Source organism: Micromesistius poutassou (assembly GCF_964030765.1).
Source record: "Micromesistius poutassou genome assembly, chromosome: 24".
Classification (NCBI taxonomy): domain Eukaryota; kingdom Metazoa; phylum Chordata; class Actinopteri; order Gadiformes; family Gadidae; genus Micromesistius; species Micromesistius poutassou.
In genome coordinates, this window is record NC_140294.1 from 739,927 (window position 1) to 759,133 (window position 19,207).

General features: G+C 48.0%; 1 protein-coding gene across 1 annotated transcript; it reads right to left on the reverse strand.

Moving 5' to 3' along the window:
- Nucleotides 1-11,765: 11,765 nt before the first annotated feature.
- LOC311369571 (atypical chemokine receptor 3-like) lies at nt 11,766-18,821 on the reverse strand. Its single transcript, XM_084487780.1, has 2 exons — nt 18,652-18,821; nt 11,766-14,162 (listed from the first exon to the last, which is right to left on the reverse strand). Exon 2 carries the CDS (start codon nt 14,106-14,108, stop codon nt 12,954-12,956), a length of 1,155 nt encoding a protein of 384 aa, XP_084343906.1. The 5' UTR covers nt 14,109-14,162; nt 18,652-18,821; the 3' UTR covers nt 11,766-12,953.
- Nucleotides 18,822-19,207: the final 386 nt, after the last annotated feature.

Below are 19,207 nucleotides of genomic sequence, written 5' to 3' on the forward strand. Positions count from 1 at the left end.
AGAGAGAGAGAGAGAGATAGGGGTAGGGAGGTGAGAGTGGTAGGAGAGGTAGTGTGAGAGAGAAGGAGAGAGAGAGAGAGAGTTAGGGGAGAGAGAGAGAGGGAGAGAGAGGGACAGAACGAAGACGGAAGAAAGAAGAAAAATCACACCAGAACGCATAATTGACCGCTACAATGGAAAGACGAGAAGGAATGTTCCGCGGGGAGCAGGGAGAGGAGGAGGAGGAGGAGGAGGAGGAGGAGGAGGAGCGCCCCCTTCAGCGTTTGTTTGTGATATTTGACGGACAGGCGGAGGCAATGTCATCGTCTCCGTCTGGGGTTTCTCTCCCTCACGTGTCCTCAGGGTTTGGGGGTCAGGGTGGGACGGGGGGGTGGCTGTCTGTCAGTGCCCTGCTGCTATTCAGCAGTAGGGGGGAGAGAGTGGCGGTGGCGGCGGTGGCGGGGTGGGGGTGGGGTGGGGGGGTCCATTTGTCTATCTGCATTACGCGGTCACCGAAAAAAGGGGAGCGATATGGCCTGGCGCGTTTGTACGGGTTTGACAGGAGGTGACAAAGAGGGGCCTGTCCTCAGGGGCCCGCGTCATTTTGAGATTACACACACACACATATACATATACATAAGCATACGCCAACACACACACACACACACACACACATATACACAGACCTACACCACACACACACACACACATATACACAGACCTACACCACCACCACACACACATATACATAGGCATACACCACACACACACACACACACACACACACACACACACACACACATATACACAGACCTACACCACACACACACACACACACACACACACACATATACATAGGCATACACCACACACACACACACACACACACACACACACACACACATATACACAGACCTACATCACCACACACACACACACACACACACACACACACACACATATACACAGACCTACACCACACACACACACACACATATACATAGGCATACACCCCCACACACACACACACACACACACACACACCTACACCACCACACACGCACACACACATATATACATAGGCATACACCCACAAACATACACATACACATGCTGTACATATACACACACCAACACCAACACACACACACACACACACACACACTGTTAGATGCACACATACACTTGCACACACACACTTTAATATACACAAACATAAATAACAATTATTGTTAGTATATAGTACACGTGAACACTCCAAAAATAAACACGGTCACACTTTTTGCCGGGATTTATTTGTTTTTATTAGCGTGACGACCATCACGCTCACTCCGAAAACAATATCCCGAGTTTGAGATGTCAATCTCGGGATATTGCGCAATATCCCGAGATAGCGAACCAATCAAACTGCGGCACCTTAGGAGGTTCACGTGTACTAATTACTGATATACTCGTATACAAACACACAGACAAACTATTACTATTCACTATACACACTATTTCTAAACTATAAAAACGCACACTCCATAGTTCCCACATGCCCGTGTCCACAGAGAGTTTATATTATGGGTGTATATATATCTTGGCTTGGGTCTCCTTGTCTTTTGGGGCCCCTTATGCAACAGCATAGTCTGCATATAGCAAGAAACGGCCCTGTTCAGAACCCCCGATGGACCGCAATGCTACTGTGTGTGTGTGTGTGTGTGTGTGTGTGTTTGGGGGGGGAGGGGGTGTGCGCGTGTGTGTGTGTGTCCGTGTGTGTCCAGCTGCATTACCAACAATGGGAGCTAATTCTGTAAAGTTCCCAAAACAAACTTTCTGGACTAATGGGGGCTTTTTGTAAAGTTAGGAAAGAGTTAGGAGTGTGTGTGTGTGTGTGTGTGTGTGTGTGTGTGTTGGGCTGCCAACACAGGACCGTCAATGATGGATAAGATCAAGAATCCCTGTTATGAAGATTGTATTGAATCACTTCAAGATGAGTCACTCGGTAAAGGGTCCCAGCTGTCTTTCCTTGAAGCAATTTAAGAGGATCAACAGCTTCACACTGGAGGACGACCAAAATCATTAAATGTGGAGAAAGAAAATCACAAAAAACTCACAAAGAAATGTGAACTTGTTGAAATGTTGAATTCTGAGCGCTGAATTCCTCGTGCTGCTTTCAAGCTAGCGAGTGCCCCCCCCCAACCGACAGATAGGAAAAATCTCTTCTAGATCTCACCCAGGAGCCGCTGTCCCAGTGACCGCTACAATGGCGCGCCGTTAGCATTGCAGCGGCGTTGTGCGTCATTTGTGTGCCGTTTTTGTGATCATGCTCCCCCAGCCGTAAGGTATGGCGAGCTCCTGCGTGGAGCTCGGTGATGGATGGTGGGGGGGCCCCCCCCGCGAGCGCGATGGGCCCCGAACTGTCGTATAAATCAACCACAAAAGAGGTGCAACGGAGCGCAGCACCCACACCGGGCGCCGCCTTTTGTCGGCGGGACGTGTCTGCGTCGGGAACCTGGCGCGTTAGCGTCGGCGCGCTTTGTTCGCTCACAATGCCCCGCCCCCTTTTAGATGGCATCATCAATCATACTAAAATACCAGACTTAAACAAGAGGAAGAAAAGGCCAAGTAAGGTATAGACTCGACAGTCTCCCCTTTTGTGTAGACGTTGGTCGGACCCCAAAAAAAACGGGGGTCGTTTTTTTTCCGAGAGAAAGAGTTGCGCTTGGTTTGCGCTTAAACGCTACAAAGAAAAAGGGGCGAACAATCGACGGCTTGTTTGGGAGCCGCGGAGACATCTGGTGACGGGAGGTTCTTGAACGCAGGTGACCGTGGTGAGGTTTAGTCTACGGGTTCTCCTGGGGGGGTTTTTTTGGAAGTTGGAGGGGCGTGGGGGTCCGCGTCACAGGGTTTGTGGAATGTGCCACGTCGGAGCTCCCTATGCTTCACACCTGCTGTCAGTAAACACGACCACCACCACCCCACCCCCACCCCCCCTCCTGGATGCAAAGGTCAAATTAGAGCCTGCTGCCAATTGTCTCGCGTCGTCCTTTTCAAAGGAAACCCCTTTTTTTTCTCGGTGTTTTCAAAGCAAGAGTTGGGTGGCCGTTTTTTGTCCGGAGTTCTGCATGAAGCGATTAGGAGTCACTCGTTCCTTGTGTGGCGTCCCAGTGAGCGTTTGAAGGACGAGGTTCTCATGAAAGGGGAACGCGGCCCGTTTGATGTGTTGCACGCAGAAAAAAAAGCGTCTTTTAAATGTTGGAAATGTTTTGGGGGGGGAAAAAGTTAATTGTCATTGATAGTTCTCAAGGCTGAAGTCGCCTGACCTTGTACCCAGTCTCCGGCCCGATTATCTTCCTCGTCCGGGATGGATTCAGGATATTCAGGATATTCTCATCGTTAAAATGAACCGTTATGCCCCTTCGTGTCAGCCCTTCTTCTCCCATTTTAACGCGATTATACCTGCAAAAGTATGTTGGAGGCCTTCCAGTAAACAACACAAAGGAATCGTGCCAACGTTATCAATGCTCCGGATTCAAAGTGCACTGGACTGTGATTACACATAAACGCCCTCAGTATTTTAGGATTCAAATAACGTGCAAACAAATGGTCGTGATTTGAGCTCCTTACCCCCTCCTCGAAGAGCCTGTTTTGAATCCCCTGCAGTGGCATGGTATCAGTTGTGTTTTTGGGCCACTTTTGTTCTTCAGGAAGCGTCCAGGGCCAGCCAGAGAGGAGCCTGGTGGTGGTAGCTCTAGGGCCAACGGGGGGAGCGTGGAGGGGGGCTCAGTAACAACAGTGTCCAGTGATTCAGGAGCACGCCATGGCAGAGCTGCTTCCTACTTTACATAAGCTTACGTCGATGGTTGGTTGAGGTTTGTTTTGTGTCGTCGTCAGCGTGAACGACCAGATAACTGTACAGTTATCAGAATGTCATTTCATAGATATGCTTTCTTTGTTGATTTATTGTCACCTATTGCACAGAATATTTTCCAAACTATTTGAAACACTTCTGTTTGTCAGGTAGTTCACATCCTCATCTAATATTAGAACTTCCTCCAGTTAAAATGTATTTTATTTCTGTACTTTTAAACCAACCATATCATATTAACTCAGCCCCCAACCCCCCCCACCCCCCCCCCCCCCCATATAAAAAATACACATAAGTGTTGTTTTTTTGTGTAACTTTTCACAATCTGATTGAATCAGTACATCGTATTCCATCCACCTCCTATTTTATGTGCTGATCACCGATTATATTTGAAAATGCAACATATTACTGTAAATTACTGAAGTAAGAATGGCATTTATTGTGATGCTTTTCCATGCATCGGCCCACGTACAGGCTACAAACTGTACAGCAGTCGATTGTGGACCTGTGGAGGCGTGGGTCCTCAACTACCGCAGCTAAAAAAGAAACACAGAACGACTGGCTTCAGGCCAACAACATGTAGGTCAAAGGTCACCGGTGAGCCTCCAAACCCGTGGAATGCAGAGTTTCATTTGTTGAAATTCTAGAATGTGGCCAAAGCCGCGGTTTCACTTTCTGTGCACGAGGTATGTTTTTTTTTTTTTTTGGCCGTTTCGCTTCCGGCGATGTCGAAACTCTGACACTCTATCTGCTGCTTTCTGCTGTTGTTGCCCGAGAGCCCCATCAGACACCTGGGGAGGGCAAGGGGGTCAGGTGTCTCATGACCTACCAGGTTGTTAAACTCTAATGACGGTTGTACGGCTCCGAGGCGATGCTTTTGACACTTTTCTAATTCATGGTTGCAACTCTGCTGCTCTTCTAGTCCTCTATTATTCCAGCTTACTATTCGTCCACTCATTATTGTCTTCTAGTCTTCTAGCTTTAAGCCGTCTAGTCATCTACTCTTATTTTTCAAAAAATTATGGAAGTACGTTTGACAGCTTCAGAAAGTTTATGACTCGTATATAACCACTAAATAACAGTGTTCTTTTTACTCTTGATGTTTATGCACTATATTGTATAATCTGACTTATTGGATTAAGTTTTATTCATGTATTTTTAAGTTGAGTAAATATTGCCCTTTGCTCAACTTTAAGGTCTGTTCAAATAGCTTCAGAGAGGAAAAAATAACTAATCCTTGGTATAGAGTTGCATCAGTCTTTATCCCGCAGACACTAAAATAATTCTACAGTGGCTACAGTGACCGCCGCAGTGAAGGTTTCAAATTCTCAAACGTCTGACCTTCCAGTTGCTTTCGCGCTCCTTTACTTGTGAACAGTTGACTGAATAACAACGGGGGGCAATAACATACCGCTGTTACAGGACTGGGCGCCGATCCAAGGGGGAAAAAGGGTTAGGCGAGGGAACGCGTGCGTGTGTGGGGATGAGTTATGGTGATGATGCGAGCGTCATCGCTAGGCGCCCGTGGCGAAGACCAACGCAGGGCAAGAGGCCTTGACTTTGGAAAAGCACTTCATTCTGCCGAGCTGTAACTCAAACAGTCCCTTTTTTTTAATATTCCCCCACAAAATCAGTTGATAAATGAAAGCTGCAGAATATTTCCATGTACGCCCGGAGAACAAACTGGCAGAAACGTTGGTGTTGATTCATTCTGTTGTGTTAACCGTTGAAGTGCTGATTAATATGAGCGGAGACTATGCTATCCACGTTTTTGGTGAAAACTGAGACGCCTTTCGTTATAAGCCACGCTGCATACTTCAGCCTCCGTGGATGTAAACACGGTCCGAAGAGAAAGACCGCAGAGCTTACTCCTTCATCTTGCGGTTTGTCTTGGCAAACGCTCCTATCGTGGGTCCATTTTGATTTCGGCAGCGACATCTGTGAGGCGGTGTGGGGGGGGGTGGGGGGTGGGGGTTGTTTCTGCTTGGCTGTTCGGGGTGTCGACAGCGCAGGGAATAAACGGAGGGCTCTGCAGGCGATGGGGATTATTATTCCAGCAGAGTTAAAAACCCCACGTGTGATTCCAGCCCCTCCCCCGGTCCGAAACAGCGGTTTCTCGGCGCCAAATGAGTGGCAGTATGTCGTTTCCCTCCGGTCCGACCCCAACGCTTGCAGCATGACATAATCATTTACGTATTTACACACAACAAACGGGGAATGTGTGCAGCCTGACCTCTGCAGAGCCCCGTGGAGATGAAATGGTTTTAAGGCGGTAGCGCAATAGAACGTGAACTAAAAAAGAAAACGAATAAAACATTGTCGTTTTGACAGACGCTCTGATTCGAAAACGCACCCCGCTCTGTCTCGCCGCGATGTGGAGACGCATTCCTCTCGTCTCCGGCAGCGTATCAGATAAGGAGTCCTGAAGTGTTTCACTGGAGCGTGCCTCCTTCCCGTGGAGCCGGACCACAAGGACCGCACTGGTCTGCTGATCAAACCATCGCAGCGTCTCCCCTAAACACTGAAAGTACTTTGTACAAAGTTTATTTTTGCAAAGACCAAAGAAGTGCTATATGGCTGTGGTTCACAATCGTGGCACGCACGTTTACTGAATTGCAGTGAGGCAGAACCCAGTGCCACCGAGTGATTTTGACTAAATCAATTAGTAATTGATGTTTCAGTGAACCCAGGAGAAACAGTTATGAAGATTATTTAACCCAGATCACCCAGAGTTGTCTTTTAAAGACCTGTATTGTCCTTAAGGCACAGCGCTGTCCTTTAAGGACCAGCATTGACTTTTAAGGACCTGTGTTGACCTTTAAGGACCATGTTTTTATTAAGGACAAGAGTTGACCTTTAAGAACAGAAATATTTTAATAGTATTAAAATACCATATTGTCCTTCTAGGACCTTTATTGCCCTTAAGGACCTGTATTGTCCTTAAGGCACAGCGGTGTCCTTTAAGGACCTGCGAGAACCTTTTTGTCCTGTAAGGACCGGTGTGTCCCTCTAAGGAATAAACGCCTCACAGAGCAACATGTCACTTCCCAGTAAAGCCATCCATTCTCTACTCACCAACATCTAGGTCTCAAATCTTTTTATTTTGTGGTCGCGCTGCATTCATGAAGCATTGTTCTGAACCACGCATACAATCGTCTGGTTGCTTAGATGCTGAGATAGTGTGCCATGACGCCAGGCTATTGTTCCCCGGTCCGTGGCTCACAGTCAGCCTCCACGCGATGCATCTTACCGATACCAGACCAGAACAGCAGAGAGCAGAGCGACTAGATGTTGTATCCGCATCCCTTCGAGTTCCTTTTTGGATCAAAATGATGATCACTTTTTCAGAGGATAGAGAAGGAGGCCGTCTGCCGAGTTGTCTTCAATTTAGTTTTTCACAGGCACGCACATACACACACACACACACACACACACACACACACACACACACAGACACACACACAGACCCACAGACACACAGACATACAGACATAGCCACAGACAGACACATACCCACAGAGAGACACACAGACATGCTTACAGACAGACAGACATGCCTACAGACACACAAACAAACACACACACACACACACACACACACAGAGTAGAATAGCATGTGAGCAGGTGCGTCTAACTCCAAGCATCGGATAGTAGTTAATTGTGTGTGTGTGTGTGTGTGTGTGTGTGTGTGTGTGTGTGTGTGTGTGTGTGTGTGTGTGTGTGTGTGTGTGTGTGTGTGTGTGTGAGGCTGTACTCTGCTATTGTGTTCCTGTGTTGTTGCCTCATTTGAATAGAATCAAGGAAGTCGCGCCCAGGTAAAGTCATCTAACACATGCTCCGTAATAGATGTTGTCTGTTGTGTTGTGTTGTGGTGTGTGTGTGTGTGTGTGTGTGTGTGTAGATGTGTGCGGGTGTGCGTAGGTGTGACCCATGTATTGTCGTAAAATGCCGTAAAATTGTCGTAAAAAAACTAAATTCCTTTGGAAAATTGTGAATAATTTAAATAGTTGTAACACATCTATACATTTATATGTACATTTATTAAACATATACTTTTTTTTCTTCCAAGTCAATGTCCTGGCCCCTGACTCCGCCCCCTTTGTCTGCTGACTCCACCCCATCACTCCCTGACTCCACCCCTGTGACAATGGCTCCGCCCCCTTGGCCCTCTTGACAGCTAGCTGCTGCCTCGGTGGTAGACAAGGCTCGGGCCCCAGTTAATGCCCTCACTCTGGCTAGGGGCCCACTTCATTTTCCCTCACACACACACGCACACACACATGCACACACACGCACACACACACGCACGCACACACACGGCAGGGCTAGAGGGCCCCATTCAAAGGTAGGGTCCGCAATTTGAAGGAACCAGTCAGAGGAATAGCTTTTGAAAGTATTCCAAAGAAAAAGAATCCCACGAATCCCTTGAGGCCTCCTTCCAAAGCCATTTATTGACCGCTGTCGGGATGTAAAGAGAATTTCAGCAATTATGACTAAAAAGGCTTTTAAGATGAATTGCCTACCCTACCTTTAACGGCCTTGCACTGCTTTCAACAGCAGCACACACACGCACACACACACACACACACATATTACAATACATTTATTTAGCTGACGCTTTTGTCCAAGGGACTTACTTAATAAGTGCACACAAACGTGCATGCACACACACACACACACACACACACACACACACACACACACACACACACACACACACACACACACACACACGTCCTCTGCCCTACTAAGCTAGATTCCAGAACACAATTCCTTTTCCCCTGCAAACCTGTTTTGTAATCTCTGCTGGCCTAGATGTTAATTAAATATTTTTTGCCGGTGAAAGCTGTCATTGTTGTCCCCTTGTGGTTTACCGTGTTCTCACTTCTGTACCCGGGAACCGAACGGGAGCCAGCGCCCTGATCCGATGGGTCTCATTATGGAGCCCGATAAAGCCCCCCTTTTTTTTTTTTTTTGGGGGGGACTCCGATATTTTTCAATTAGAGCGTCGGGAAGACTGCTTAGGGGGCTTTGCTGCATTCCTTTTTGTAGCCCGGCAAACATCAATCAGCTTAGCGGGGCTTTGCAATTATTGGACCAGAGGTTAAGTCCCGCCCACCAGTATGAGAGATCATTTATTCTCTTCGTCTCTGCTCCTCTCTTACACAACCCACAGCCGACGGAGGAGATGGCGACACACACATAAACACACACACGCACGCACACACACACACACACACACACACACCTTTGAGAAGCAGACACCCAAAACTGGGGAAATATAACATGGAGGTCAGTATGTGGCAAGTGTGGTGAATTCCTGTTTAGAGTATCATGACTTTTTTGTTGATTTGTTTGTTTGGATAGGTACACAAGGTAGGGTAAGCAGGTGTGTGTGTGTGTGTGTGTGGTCTGGTTCCCCACCATCAGAAATCCACCCTTGCCAAGTTACCTTCTGGGATAAAATGTCTTATTCTGTCCTATTTTCCTGCTCTCAGATTAGATGTTGATATCTCCCCTCCTGTCGTTGTTTTGGAGTTGTTTGGACTTCTTCCCGGACAAAAATGTGTACATTTGTACACACACACACACACCCACACACACACACCAACAAACAACATCTATAGATCTACATTTACATGCGACACATGAGTTTACGTGAAGCCAGCCAAAACACACACACACACACACACACGAGTAGGAAGAAGAAGATGCGATGGTGAAGGACTGTTTGTTCTACTGCGTGGCTCTGTTCGCAACCAGGCTCTCAGCATGCAGAGACACACAACAGCTGCTCTTACGACCCCATAAACACACCCACACACACACACTCACACACACACACACACACTCTCTCTCTCGCTCTCTCTCTCTCTCTCTCTCTCTCTCTCAACCCATAGCCCCCTCCCAACATAGACACACACAAGATGTGTAGGGTCAATCCTTGCCGCCCCCCATCCTCCCCCCCCCCCCATTGATGAGGCGATGGGAATGGGAGATGAGAGAATAGCACAAGGATTGGTCACAGGCCTGTCCCCTTTCGCTCTCTCGCTCTCTATCATCTCTCTCACTGTCTCTACTCGTCTCTCAGCCTCTCTCTCTTTGTCTCTCTTTCACTCGGTCTCTTCTTGTCTCTCAGTCTCTCTCTCTCTCTTTGTCTCTCTTACTTTCTCTCATTGTCTCTTTGCCTCTCTCTCTCTCTGTCTCTCTCTCTCTAATTGTCTCTATAGGCCTCTCTCTCTCTCTCTCTCTCTCTCTCTCTCTGTCTCTCATTGTCTGTCTGCCTCTCTCTCTCTCTCATTGTCTCTTGGCCTCTCTCTATCTATCGCTCTCTCTTCCTCACTGTCTCTGAACCGAACGTGAAAAAGATCACACAATGTTATCTCATCAGCTCCCTAGCGTTGAATTCTGTGAAACTGGGGGTTGTGACAGAATGGATGTGAAGTTTCTGTAGTTTGATGGAGTGGGTCTTACCAAAGCTTCAAGGATTATCAGTTACACCAAAAGGACCAGATGAAGGATAAATGATGTTTGCCTACACCAAAAGCATGACATTTCTCTGTTTATTTCTTAGTGGTTTTACTCACAAGCTCAGCATGTGCTAACTTTAAAACTTCAAGGGTTTAAGCTTAAATATTTGTAATGTGTGAGGACTTAAGGACGTAAATACCAAGACTGCAGGCCATGGATGTGGGGACTTGAGTACAGATGGGGTGAACTTGTTCATACAAAGGCTATCTTTTTTTGTAAACAATATTCACCTAACAGTGCGCTGCTCATGCTACCAATGCACCGCTCTTGCTAGCAATGTTCCAAGCAGGTTTTCGGTAAAGATATTGAAATTGCAATCAATCCTTGATATGCAATCATCTCCCTCTGATTGCATGGTGAGATAATTGTCATATCGTAGATCATTTCCCCCATAGAATGATTTTGGCAAGAAAAGAGGCCATTTATATTCATAGCAATCAGGTCCGTCTAGTTTTGGTGAGGCTCCATGAGGTCATTCAAGTCTCCCATTCAACATACATAATGAGGGAATATACATGCAGATTATTCACCTCCTGCAAAACGCTGCGAACCATCTCCAGCGCTCATTCTTTGAATGGAAAACCCTGAAAATGTTTGAGTTACTGTGAGATTACGCTGAGATTTCTCTTTCATTTTCAACAATTGGCCAAAGAGGTTAGAGGTCCAGTGGCCTGTCTGTCTGTCTACCTGTCTGTCTGTCTGTCTTTCTTTCTTTCTGTCTATAAGCCTGTCTATTAGCATGTCTATAAGCCTACTAGTTTAAATGCCACATTTTATATCAGTTTAGGGGTTAAAAGTGTATTTTAAATTTTTTATTTAGTGTCTACATAATAAATAATAACACATATATGTCAGGTAACTATTTTATGATAAATCAAGAAGACAGTTTGAAGACACTTAAGAGTATAGAGGCCTCCTTTAAAACATACATCTCTTTCATGCTCCATGTTGTTACCACTCTTTCCATTGAAACCTGCCTGTTGGAACATGTTACACGTGGAAAGCGTGCTCAGCCACAGTATGTCTGACTTAACCTTTGAGCCTCTTCAGGGTTAAAAGCAGCCTATGGCATAGAGGGGTATGCTGTAGTACCACAGCATACATGTGTTTCCCTATAACTCCCCCCCCAACCCAGACATTAATTCAATGACCGGCCTCTTATCCCAGTGTAATGTCTCTCCGGTTAAACCAGGAACACATGTGCCTCTTTTACTCGCATGGCCCTGAATCCAGGCTGCTTTGGTTTGCGAGTAACCTGCTGGGTTTCACAGTCAGCACTAAATCAAAAAACAAATACGGGCATCGTCCACGCACGCAAAAGATCCGCAAGATCCACGGCTCGTGTGCTAAGGTGATTCACTATTCTTACACCAAACACAGGTTATGTTTTTTGAGCTTATTTATTATTTTACACAAGACATTGTTTACAACAACTACGATAAGATAGCAAAACTGGCAACCTGAAACGTACACAAATCTTTTGTACAACATTTGGGTTTTTTGGAAATACAACCGTGTCGAACGGCAACGTTTTGAAAATTAGGATTGTTCTGTAACGTATTTTTTTTTTTTACCTTACAGCATGATAAAACACCTTCATTGCTTAAAAGCTTTTCAATATCACAGCAGAACATGTCACGCGCCGCAATGGGACAACCGCATCACAACACGTCACAAGCAAAAATCGATACTCATATATTCACAGAATACAATATATTAACAAAGTCCGGAAGGGCGCGCGAGCTATACGCCTTCAACGTCCTCACAACACACAAAGAGTGCAGCTCTCCGCTAGCGCATGTCCACGGTCGCGCGGCTGCTTCAGCGCAGCCGGGTAACAAACAGCCTGTTGCTCCACCTCGACGGCCGCGTTCAGGGAATATGTTCGCCCCCAAATTGTCCGCCCTTGTTTGAGAAATAAGTATGAAATTCTAAGTATGAAATTCCTAACTTCCATGCAAAAGCATGCAGCTTCAGGGACCCTCTGAATGATCCCTGTGTCCCAGAGAGGTGTCGACCCTAGAAACACAGTGGCCGGTGTCCGGGTTCCACTGGGCTGGGTTGGGGCTGGGATCCCTGCTGCGGACCTCTCGGCAAAAAGATCTCCAAACGTAAGGAATCGTAAAAAAACGTGCAGAGTTTGCGAGCTCCTTTTTATCAAGCAGATGTCCGTGTATGTGTGTGTGTGTTTGTGTGTGTGTGTATGTGTGTGTGTGTGTGTGTGTGTGTTTGAGGAGGAAGGGGGGTGTTCAGTTGTGTTAGCTGATCTCCGGGCGTAGCTAGCGCGTGTCTCTCTAGAGTGCTTGGTCGTGTTGTGGGAGCAGCGCGGTCAACGCTGCACCCGTCCAAAGGGACCTTTTCGTGCAACATTTTAGATTTTGGCCACGTGTGTTTGAGGAGAGATTGTACTGTCAAATATATATATATATTAATACATATAAATATGTTTATGGAGATATATATCGGCACCCTCCTCCCTTTGAATTGGTCCCATTTCTGAACACTTACTCTCGTTCCGAACTCGCAAATCCTTTGGTAGAATCGACACGACACACACCCCGACAACAACAAGACGTTTCTCAATAAAGGTTCAAAGGTTCAACGGGACGCTGCTCTCCGCCGCGCCCGGCGCGTACTCGCTCTCGGTGCTGTCGATGAGCTTGGCCAGGCCCGTGCGCGTGGAGTACTTGAAGATGAAGGCCTTCATGAGGTCGTAGCGGTAGTTGCGGTTGATGAAGTTGTACAGCACGGGGTTCACGCAGCAGTGCAGCAGCGACAGGCACTGGGTCAGGTGCAGCGCCACGTACAGGAAGTTCTCCAGGCCGCAGCTGAACGGCAGCACGTTGAGCAGCGTCAGCGTGTCCACCAGCAGCACGCCGTGGTACGGCAGCCAGCACACCAGGAACACCACGATGTAGCTCAGGATGATCTTGCGGCTCACGCGGTGCTCGTGCTCCGAGCCCGGCGGGATGGCCCGCGCCAGCAGCACGTAGAAGAGGGCGATGACGGGGAAGGGGATGGCGAAGCCCAGCACCATGGAGCTCATCTGGATGCCCACCATCCAGTCCCGGGGGCTGTCCAGCGGGTAGACGGGCCGGCAGAAGGTCACGTCCGAGTGGCTGGACTTGACGGCCTTCAGGAAGTAGGTGTCGGGCACGGAGGCGGCAAGGGCCAGGAGCCACACCAGGACGCAGACGGCCCGGCGCAGGACCTTCTTCCTGCGGCCGCCGGGGTGGCCGTCGCCCTGCGTCGCCACGGAGACGTAGCGGTCCACGCTCATGCAGGCGAGGAAGAAGATGCTGCTGAAGAGGTTGACGCTGAACACCAGGTGGGTGATCTTGCACACGGCCTGGCCGAAGGGCCAGTGGCCGTGCTGCAGCAGCGAGCTGATCCACACGGGCAGGGTGGCCACCACGCACAGGTCGGCCACGGCCAGGTTGAGGATGTACAGGTGGGTCTCGTAGCGGTTGCGCTCGCTGCGCACGTTCACCCACACCACCAGGGCGTTGGCGGCCAGGCCCACCAGGAAGACGAAGATGTAGAGGACGGACAGGGAGTAGAGGAAGGAGCTCTGGTTGAAGGCCGTCTGGCACAGGAAGGCCTCCACGTGCGTGACGTTGTCCAGGGGGTCGGCGCCCGACGGCGAGCCCGCCGACGAGGCGCCGGCGCCCGCCGCCGAAGACGAGAAGTTCAGCTCCTCCCACATCTCCATCATCTCCGTCAGGTCGTTGACGCTCAGGCTCATGGTTGGGTCGGCTGATCCCCGGGGGGGGGGGGAGACGGAAGAGACGGGTTGAACCTACGAAGACAAGGTGACAGGATGAGGATCAGTGTCATCGTGACCTGTAGTCACTGTGACTGCTTTATCAATCCATACAGTATATCGGTACTGGTTATCAATTGATCGATCCAACATTGGTGGAAGGGCTGATATGTCTTTATCTCCAGGTGTGTTGCAGTGACTCGAATTCTGATCATTTGCTCGCTTGTGAATAGGTTCATAGTGTTTTGAATAATTGAACACTGTGTACTTTCTTGAGATTCATAAAGGGGGTTGTAATCATGACGTCCCCTGTCATATAACACAATGAAGAAGAAATACTTTAAAAAAAAATTAAATACTTCAAAATATTTCAAAATACTTTCAGCTGAACTATACCTCATAAATGTATAGTTTGATCATTTAACAAATTAAATGAATAAATTGCAATCATATTCTATTCTTTTACCCTATGATATGCTACAATGGTAAAGAAAGAATTGTAAATTCCCTGTGTGTAAAATGTCACTTGATGACGGAATTCCAACACGCTTAATTGAAGTGTCCAGTGTTGCAAATAATCTAAAATAATCCAGAAGGTGACAAATAGACAAATGTCATGTAAAAGTAAAAACAATACATCAGTAGACAGTAGTAGTGGTAGTAAAGTTGAATTAAAAGCACAGATCGAGACACAGATAGCAATGGAAACGCACGCGTCTCGCGAGTCCAGACACGTGAGCGTAATCCTGTCCCATCGACCTAACGTGGTGTTTAAAGGCACCCACGGGCTAGCTTCACGCTAACGCCTGTCATGCAGAACGCTGTTGCCTAGCGCCGTGGCTACCGGCGCAGACACAACCGCAGCCCTTATCACACGCGAGGAAATGTGCCGTCACATATTATGGTCCATGGAGGGTGTAACTGAAGCTACTCATGAGCGGCTAACCCCTTAGATGTGCCTTTTCGTTGGTTTTTTTTGGACATATTTACGCATTTCTGCAATGTGAGTAAATGTTTTGGGGCCGGGTCGACAGATTTAATCAGCAGTAGCAGCGGTAGACCACTCGACATCCCGTGATAGACGGCTTCTCTGTGGAGACCTGCTTCCTCGGGGGAAAACAGAGACACTCGGGCTCCTTTCCGTCCAGGAGTCTGTTTGAAGTGACTATCAACTTTATTGGGTGGAAAAGCGACCCCCTGTTAAAGTTCCAGAGCAGACCAAGTACATGGGGTCAGGGGTCATCTGGGGTCACAGACTCGGATCTGCTACTGTGTGCTGAGGAGAGGTAGCAGGAGACAGATGGCCTGGTGTGTATTAGAGAAAGAATATACAGACAGATAAACTCAGTGTGTGTGTGTTTCAGAGAGAGGTAGAAGGAGCTTACTGTGCTTGAGTGTGCAACTGTGTGCATCATGGTGTGTGTCTGTGTGTGTGCGCGTGTGTGTGTGTGTGTGTGCGTGTGTGTGTGTGTGTGTTTCCTATTTACGAGAGTTGAAAAGTCCACCAAGTCAATACTCAACAGCCTCCTGACATTGGGAATGTTTCAATGGTCTAACCACACTTTTCCTATTATGGTATTTTAAACTAATGCAAGTTGAAATCGGGATTCGGTGAAGGGGTCAGGGACAGAAATGGCATCGGCCAAAATAAACGAATGAAAATAACTATGTATTTCAAGTACATAAACACTAAAAAGTCAGCATTAGTTTTGTAACTCAAAAGCAATTCTGAGCCAAGGAAAACAGGGCGCGTGCGGCAAAATATTTACCAAAGTTGATCGCTAACCCGCTAAAAGCTTGTTGTTTGCTGTTCATGTCTCTTGAAAGCCCTTTAAATACACCAGACATGCTATTTGTTGCATACATGTTCCTGTTAAAGTTAACGTTCCTAGCTCGCTCCGAAATTAACTTGGACCTCAAAACCGACAGAGCCGGCCAGTTCTGTTTACACACACTCAGCGGCAGCCAGATGTTTATGCTAGCTAACATGGTTACCTCGATGGCCTTAAAAGCATGTGGGGGTAACACGAGCAGACAGACAGCTGTGGGGAACTAGCTCCTAAATCAACCGCACATGATAAACAAAAGGATGGAGAGACTGACAGCTAGGGAGGTAGGGTAAGGGGGTGGTGGGGGGGTGAGACAAGGGGAGAGGGGAGTTCACCCCTACTAGCCTCACCCTTTATTGTCAAAGGGTTGGAGGCACAATGTGGCCCGTTGAATGAAGAAGTAAAGGACGTGGGATGTAAAAGGCCGAAAAACCGGACTGAACTAGTTTGCCGCCTTGTCAAGTCACCATTGGTCTCTCCTGAAAAGCCTTGAAAAGATTTAAACAAACATATTTTCAGATTTAGATCCGAAAACCATAGATTGTTTAGTTGTTGTTTCTCACAAAAAAAATATCCAAAAAGAAAATACCCCAAAAAAGCGTAGAATTGCAGAATCAAAAAAATGGAATAACGACGACAATAAAGCCGTGGCTAAAGTCCTAGTGACAGCAGGGGCCCGGCCCTCCATAAATCAGGGCTCTAATTGGACCAATTAGGGGTCCGCCGGTGGCTTGTAAACGCCGGGTGTTTACATGGCCGGCGCACGGGCAGACCCTGGGGCCCGCCGGCAGTCACCTGATCCCTTGGCCCCTGGGAGCCCCCCGGGGTCAGGCAGCAGGCTCGGGGCCACGTTTCACACTGAGACAGGGAGGGGGAGGGGGGGGAGACACCGTATATATACAGTAAAGATAACAATGCGCTGATGGAGGCTCTGCGGCCCACCTGTCTCTCTGTCTGTTTGTCTCCCTATCTGCCCGGCCAACTGTCTGTCTGTCTGTCTGTCTGTCTTCCAGCCTTCCTATCTGCCTTATCGTCTGTCTGTCTGTCTCCCTGCCTGCCTATCTCCCTTACAAACCGTCTGTGTGTCTGTGATTGTGTGTGTGTGTGTGTGTGTTGCCTGTCTGTCACTGTCTATCTTGGCAAAGTAATGCTTTAAATGCCTTGCCCGAGGGCTTTGCCAAGTGTGTGCTGCCGATATGTATTCACACCGTGGCCACGAGCCCCCTCTCTCTCTCTCTCTCCGGGGACAGGTGCTGCGGGACGTGAGGGTTTGACCTTTCACCCCGTTTATATATCCAGTGTGGTGGTTTGGGGTCGACCCCGAATGACGTTGTGTCAGGGTGGCCTTTATCGCACAATGAAATGTATTTATAAACAACACGGAACAGGGTGAACACAGTGGCATGAGTTTCTCCCTCTCTTTGTCTCGCACTGCGTCGTTCCCTCTCTGTCTCGCCCTCTCTCTGTCTCTGTCTCTCTCTCTCTCTCTCTCTCTCTCTCTCTGTGTCACTCTCCCTCGCACTCTCTGTATCTGTCTGTCTCTCTCTCTGCCTCTCTCTGTCTCTCTCTCTCTCTCTCTCTCTCTCTCTCTCTCTCTCTCTCTCTCTCTCTTCTGTGTCACTCTCTTGTTGTGTGTCTGTGTGTGTTTGTCTCTCTGTGTCTTGCTCTCTGTGTGTGTGTGTGTGTGTGTGTGTGTGTGTGTGTGTGTGTGTGTGTGTGTGTGTGTGTGTGTGTGTGTCTCTCTCTCTCTCTCTCTCTCTCTCTCTCTGCCTATTCATTAGACCCAGTAAACTTCAGTATCCCCCCCCACCCCTCGCTCTATAATCACTTGGTGCCACTGAGCCTTGGTTTCCCGATACTCTCGCTCTCTCTCTCTCTCTCTCTCTCTCGCACTCTCTGTCTCTGTCTCTCTGTCTCTCTCCGCCCTCTCTGTCTGTCTGTCTGTCTCTCTCTCTCTCTCTCTCTCTCTCTCCCTCTCTCTCTTCCCTTTATCTCTCTTTCCCTCTCTCAGTTTCTTGAGAATTCTTGTGAAGGAATTCGCTCTTTCCGTGGCTTTTCATAACGACATCATTCACACCAGCTGATGTTTTGCAACACACGCTATTCAGCGCGCCCTATTACTTGTTTATTGCCCATTCAGAAGAAAAAAAGTCGACTTTTCCTTTAAACTCCTGAATAACAAAAAGAGGAGGCGGACGCGACTCGCCCTGGCTGTTAAACATTAGGCTACTACTACGGGCACCACAACGCGTTCTGACAACCTTTTTTCCAAGGGATTAACAAGTATAAACGTCGCCTTTTGGCACCCCCATAACCCCAACTCTAACACTATATTGGCGTCATTTAAGCTGCGAGAAAAAGTTTGCCGCTGCTTCCATACAGTGTTATCTGCGGGCCCCCATTCAATGTAAACTTGTCCGGTGGGTAGACCCCCACTTTTGTCCGACCACCCGCTGTGACCCCCTTAAAGAGACGGTCACTGCCTGCAGGATATAGGAGCCGCGCACACTTGCTGACCTCAGAAGCCTTTAAGTGTAGTTAAATTCTGCAGGCTGGGTGAAGTATTTTCTGCAGACAACTGCGTTTTTAGGCGACGCAAGGCATTCATGCGAGTGCAGCAAAGACACTTTTGACATTCAGATAAAAGTAAAAAAAAAACAACATGTGCATAAACAAGTAGAATAGAAGACACTTACTTGCAGAGGGCAATATATCCTTAACACGGTCGATAAAACGTCTTGTAGAGATCGAGCCGAGGAAAAATAGTTGAGTATCCCAACAGGAGAGCTTATAAAGAGGGGTGTACTCTGCTCGGAGCGGGCTGAGAGACTGTGGGTGTGTGTGTGTGTGTGTGTGTGTGTGTGTGTGTGTGTGGTGGGTGTGTGTGTGTGAGGGAGCTGCGGCGGGTGCACTTGCTGTTTATACTGCGGTGCGCGGAGCAACGCCCACCCTTCAGCCCGCGGGACGTATTGTGGTGTCAGCTTCTGAACAATGGCCATGAAGGATGTGCGAAACATCGGATTTCCAATCTCGTCATAAAGGGCTGGCGGAGCCGCGTGAATGCAGACAATGCGTTCTCAATGCGGTCTGACGTCCGACGGCGACGATGGATGTGCGTAAAATGGACTAGACGCACAATGTGGAGTGTGTGTGTGTGTGGGGGGGGGGGGGGGGGGGACTCATAGCAAGAACCATCCGCAAATATAAAGTTATATCGCCACTATTATTAAACAATTTTTATAATAATTATTC